The sequence below is a fragment of the Colobus angolensis genome, unplaced genomic scaffold (assembly GCF_000951035.1).
Source record: "Colobus angolensis palliatus isolate OR3802 unplaced genomic scaffold, Cang.pa_1.0 Scaffold30, whole genome shotgun sequence".
Taxonomy (NCBI): domain Eukaryota; kingdom Metazoa; phylum Chordata; class Mammalia; order Primates; family Cercopithecidae; genus Colobus; species Colobus angolensis.
The window spans coordinates 5374695-5380851 of NW_012116266.1; the positions used below are offsets into that span (position 1 = coordinate 5374695).

Sequence of the window (6157 nt, forward strand, 5' to 3'; positions counted from 1 at the left end):
TTTTTTTTTTTGAGGCAGAGTCTTGCTCTGTCACCCAGGCTGGAGTGGAGTGGCACAATCACAGCTCACTGTAGCCTTGACTTGACTTTTCAGGCTCCAGCGATCTTCCCAGCTCAGTCTCCCAAGTAGCTGGGACTGCAGGCGCATGCCACCACACCCAGCTAATTTTTGTGCTTTTTTGTAGAGACAGGGTTTAGCCGTGTTGCCTAGGCTAATCACAGACTCCTGGCCTCAAGTGATCCGCCTGCCTAGGCTTCCCAGAGTGGTTGGGTTACAGGCAGAGCCACTGCTCCCGGCCATAATGGCAACCTTTTATTAAATAATTGTGTTTTTGGGGGACACCACTGAATCATTTTAGGTACCTTTAGGTGCAAATACTTTTTTTTAAAAGTCAGTGCAAAGTAGCTTGATTCAGCAGTTTTCAAAATGATGTCTACAGTCTCCTAAGAGTCAGTCCCTAAGACCATGATGTCAAAATTATTTAATAATGCTAAGATGTTATTTGCCTCTTGAACTTTCATTCTCTCACATATGTATAGTAGAGTTTTCTAAAAGGTTATATGACATGTGATGGTATCTTCACGCTAGTGTAATGTGTGTTTGTCTATTCTTTTTTTTTTATTTATTTTTGAGACAGTCTCACTCTGTCTCCCTGGCTGACATGATCTCGGCTCACTGCAACCTGTGCCTCCCGGGTTCAAGCAATTCTCATGCCTCAGCTCCCTGAGTAGCTGGGACTACAGCCACATGCCACTACACCCAGTTAATTTTTGTGTTTTTAGGAGAGATGGGGTTTTGCCATGTTGATCAAGCTGGTCTTGAACTCCAGACCTCAAGTGATCCGCCTACTTCAGTCTGCTGAAGTGCTGGGATTACAGGCGTGAGCCACTGTGCCTGGCCTGGCCTGTGTATTCTTGTAGTTTAGTTTTTTCTTAGTTTTAATTTCTAATCTAAGTATTGCTGGGGTGGAAAAACTTCACTTCCATCCTCTTAGGGTCCTGGCTGGGCACACGAATTAAGTTGACATAAGAGATCAACAGAAGAAAAGTATAATTACTTGTATACTGGATTGGACAAAGAATAATTTGTGAAGAAGCAACTAAATTATACGTGAAGCCTTAAAGATACGAGTTATTTTAACAAGGTCTGTACAGAATTCTGTTGGTTTCAACTTCTCATCCCTGAGGAGAAAGATACTGTCGCTTTCTAGTATTGGGAAGGCATCTTTCGCATGGTAATTTCATCTTCTAAGGCTTTTAAGAAATAGCATGAAGGTCAGAGTGATCTTCTGTACCTGCTGTTTTTCAAGTGTCTTTTAACTTAATATGTTAGGGTGGTACATTTTTAACTCCTTCAATATCAGTAGACATAATCCACACAAAATAAAGTTATTGGGGGAATCTCATAACATGAAAACAGTAAGGTTGGTTGGTTATTTCAGTGGCTCAACGTTGTCAGTGAGAACTCAAATTCTTTCCATCTTTTCTTGTTCTACTTCCACATATCAGCTTATTCTCGGGCTGACTCACCTCACAGTCACAAGATGGCTGCTGCAGTTCTATGCATCACATGTAGACCCAGCAAAATCCAGCCAGCAGAAGAGGGATTATTGCTCCTTGTATTTGTCTTTTATAAGAGGAAGGAACTATTTGACAGAAGTTACTCAACCACCCCCCTTTTGAGAGTTACTGGCCCAGAGTACATTTTCTGCTGACAAGCCAATCACTGACAAGGGAATAAAACTACTGTGGTTGGCTTACACCAGTCAGAATTCACACCCTGTGGGATATAGGTAAGAGGTAAGGCTCTGCCAGGAAAGAAGTGGGGAGGAGGAGACAGCCATAGGGGCCTGCACCCAACCCATCAGCGTCATTTTAAAAATGAAATGTTGACCTTACTTTCTTAATAGGTATTCTTAATAGGTATTCATCTGTTTTGGGAGCAATTTCATTATATGTTCTCTGGACTCTTTTAAGAATCTAAATGTTGAACTTCTGGTGTGTGTGTGTGGTTTTTTTTTTTTTTTTTTTTTTTTTTGAGACGGAGTCTCGCTCTGTCGCCCAGGCTGGAGTGCAGTGGCCGGTTCTCAGCTTACTGCAAGCTCCGCCTCCCGGGTTCACGCCATTCTCCTGCCTCAGCCTCCTGAGTAGCTGGGACTACAGGTGCCCGCCACCTCGCCCGGCTAGTTTTTGTATTTTTAGTAGAGACGGGGTTTCACCGTGTTAGCCAGGATGGTCTCGATCTCCTGACCTCGTGATCCGCCCGTCTCGGCCTCCCAAAGTGCTGGGATCACAGGCTTGAGCCACCACGCCTGGCCCGAACTTCTGGTTTTTAGCAATGAATGTCTCCTCCAGACTTCCTCTTAACCCTGGTGTAATTTTTAAAATGACAGCATAATACTGTGTGGGGAAAAAAGGAGCAGAGGTAGCAGATTCAAAGGGGGCACATTTTAATAAGGCAGTAATATGAAATAGTAGTTAAAAGCATGCACTCTGGGATGAGATTGCATAGGTTCAAATTCTAGTACTACTTTTCACTTAATCGAAATCAATTTTGAGTGCTGTTTTAACCTTACTGTGTGCCTTGCTTTCTTCTTAGAACATGGAGATAATATGTAACTCAGAGGGGTTTTGTGAGTATTTAGTGAAAAATATGAAGTATGTGAAATATTTTACATAGTGTTTAGTACATAGCAAGGGTGCAATAAATGCCACTTTTAATGAAATAATGTAGTAGCAGAACAATCTGCAGAGGTACTTGTACAGAGCCTGGATGACTATAAGGAAAGTAATGAATGCCTTTATTATGTGAGAGGATGAAAATTTTTTTTGAGGTTCTAAAAGGAATTTTAAACTAGCAAATAATCTGATACTTGACTTAAAAAGACTCATAGTTATACCATAGTACTCTTCAGGTTATTATCTGTATTCCCAGTTTAGAGAGATGAGGAGAACAGGGTGGAGGATAATTTCTCTCTGATTTTCCCAGATGTTTTGATTTAAAAAATAATAATAATAAACCCTATTTTTGTGCAGAATGCATAGAAGCACACATGCACTCAGGCTTCTGCTACAGTTGAAAACCATGCAGTCAAGTTTGCAAATCACCATTAAGGGAGTGGGTAGTGATACAGCTGCCAGCCACCTAAAGCAGCTTGCAGAGATCTCTGAACCTTGCCCTGCAGGCAGTGTCTCCAGGAAGCAGAACAGTCTCTTAAGCCCTCACTGGCAACACTAACAAAGCTCTTTTCAGTTGGCCTATTTTATCTTCTGCACAAACTATAGCTTCTGTTTTGCTCATGACTAAACCTACTTGAAGCACCTGGCAAATAGTTCTCAATAAGTATCTGTTGAATGAATGAGGTAAAATCCTCCTTCCTCCTTTTATAGAAGAATACATACTTCTCTGTCTGCCCTCCTTTGCTTCTTCAAGATCACTATTATGGTTTATTATAATGTAATTTACCATGGACAAAGAGCATATTCCAAGAGAGGGCCTGTATTATCAGGAGGGAAGACTGTTAGGTATGATTTTGCTGACCTCTTATTGTTGAGGGTGTATTGTTTAAAACTGACTATAACCTTCAACAAGAAAATTGGTTTTGGTATTAAATGTTATAGGAGCTGAGCTCTGAAAAACAATAGAATTAATGGGTTTACTTTTTTTTCCTCATTGTAGACCAAAGTGATTGATCTTTAACAATGCAGATACATATAACTTCTATTGGTGGCCATCTGTTCTTGATGCATTGAAAACTTCTTTAAATTGCTTGTTTTATTGAGCTTATTGATATTGAGATTATCACAACCAATGAATATGATTAGGGAATTTTGGAAAACTAAATTCTTTTAAAGCTTTTTTTCTTTCTTTGTTTTTTTTGGGGACGAAGTCTCGCTCTGTCACCCAGACTGGAGTGCAGTGGCACAATCTTGGCTCACTGCAATCTCTGCCTCCTGGGTTCAAGCGATTCTCCTGCCTCAGCCTCCTGAGTAGCTGGGATTACAGGCATGCGCCACCACGTCCGACTAATTTTTGTATTTTTAATAGAGACAGGGTTTCACCATGTTGGTCAGGCTGGTCTCGAACTCCTGACCCCGTGATCCACCTGCCTTGGCCTCCCGAAGTGCTGGGATTACAGGCGTGAGCCACCGTGCCTGGCCTTTTTCTTTCTTATAACTGAACATGAATTTAAATTTTTTTTCCAGGCAAATTATAGCCATTAGTTTTTTGGTTTTCATAACAGTTGAAAAGAGATGTGGTAATCCTAAGTCATTACATTCAGAACAAGTGTGATTTAGGGCTTTTCTTTCCAAGGACCTGGTGGTTGAGCCTCAGTGGTGTTAGAATTCCTTAAACATATTCCTAACACCAGGATTTTGTAGCCAAGGTTAAGTTAGTCACCTCTGATCCAATCCTCAACTGAAAAGTACAGTGGGTTGTGAAAACTAAATGTGATTATGCTGTTGACATCTACATGTCCCCTGGAGGCACGTGCTGCAGTCCTGCAGTTTGGTAGAGAGTGGGGCCTACAGGGCTGTACTCACCTGTGACAGGTGTGACTGTAGATTCTTGTTCCAGGTGCTGTGTCATAGGCTTAGTGTACCCAGCCCAGTAATTCACCTCACCTCTAGACACTGAAGCTTTGTCAAAGTCCCTGTCTGATTTGGAGTCTTCTGCACTCATAATTTCAGTGGGTTGAAAGTGAAATTAAACATCCTCTTCCTTTTTCATAATCTTATAGATGGAGAATTCTATGGACTTGGTTAACCTTGATGAACTTTGTTTCTTTGAAATGTAGAAGGAATGTTTGGGAATTTCCCAATCTTGACCTAACATTTCACAGAAGTTTCTTTCTCGTTTACTTTGTAAAAATTCTTATGGGCTACTTTATTTGGCCTTCTGGCCATATGAGAAGCGTAACTGTATTGGCCATTACTCTAATGGCCTGTAACTTGTCAGGATACGTTTAAGCTTTGATAAAGTTTGTTTTTCTTTAGTTCTCCACGGGACTTAGTTGGATTTTGTCTTTAATCTTGCAGCATCCACAAATCCAGAAGAAATCTCAATATATCAAATACCTTTGTTGTGATGATGTGAGGACACTGCATCAGTGGGTCAATGGGATCCGCATTGCAAAGGCATGTTTCCTTTTGATTTGATGATGGAATCATGAGGTGTTTGATGATACAGTTTCGTTGTCATGACAGTTATTCTGACTTTGATGTTCATGGATTTACCAGCGCCTAGTTTTTTCAGGCCTAAGTTTCAAGTTTTAAATGTTGTCTTTTTTCCTTATTTTTAGGGATAAACTTTTAACATTTGGTATACTTGGAATAATACTGCTGGTAAAAGCTTGTGTAGTATCAAAGTGATTTAATTTGGGTTTGGAGAATGCATTATATGATTCTTAAATAGTGGAGTTTAGCCTAAGCAAAGTAAGTTTTGGAAAAATTTAATTACTTTAAGTAATGATCATTTACCAGCCACATTTGGAGCAGTATCCTGAAGAGTGCTGAAAAGCTGCCCTTGGATCAAGAATTTGGGGTGAAAAAACATTAATGTTTATAATGAACAGAATCAAGTGTTGACTTCTTGCTGTCCCTCTAAAAATGAGGAGAAATCAGAATAGATTATAATTTATGGTATTAGAAGAATTTTTGAAGTATCATAGGTATTTTAATACAGACCATCAATCAGTAAACAGCAATATGTCCCCCCTTTTACCTTATCATTCTGTATCATACTCAGTGAAGTTTAGATGTCACCATTTCCTGTCTTCGCTTTAGTATGGGAAGCAGCTGTATATGAACTACCAAGAAGCCTTGAAGAGGACAGAGTCAACCTGTGATTGGACCTCCTTATCCAGCTCCAGCATTAAATCAGGATCCAGTTCTTCCAGCATCCCAGGTAGTTCGAAATGCTTCAAAGCACTATTTTGTGATTAATATGAAGGTTTCTGTAGAGACTGATAGTAGACCTGGAAATTTCAACTTGATTCTTAAAAGCTGGAGCCATACTTAATTCCTAAATTATAATCAATAGATGCCTTTTTAAAAATTGTTAGAGGGGGCTGGGCGCGGTGGCTCAAGCCTGTAATCCCAGCACTTTGGGAGGCCGAGACGGGTGGATCACGAGGTCAGGAGATCGAGACCATCCT

General features: G+C 40.4%; 1 protein-coding gene across 1 annotated transcript in view; it reads left to right on the forward strand.

Annotated features, from left to right (window-relative positions):
* RAPH1 (Ras association (RalGDS/AF-6) and pleckstrin homology domains 1) overlaps nucleotides 1-6157 on the forward strand; it is a 102759-nt gene that overhangs the window by 89136 nt on the left and 7466 nt on the right. Inside the window, exons 13-14 of the mRNA XM_011949908.1 lie at nucleotides 5040-5138; nucleotides 5787-5907. Coding sequence (XP_011805298.1) covers nucleotides 5040-5138; nucleotides 5787-5907 — 220 coding nt within the window. The remainder of the gene's footprint in view (nucleotides 1-5039; nucleotides 5139-5786; nucleotides 5908-6157) is intronic.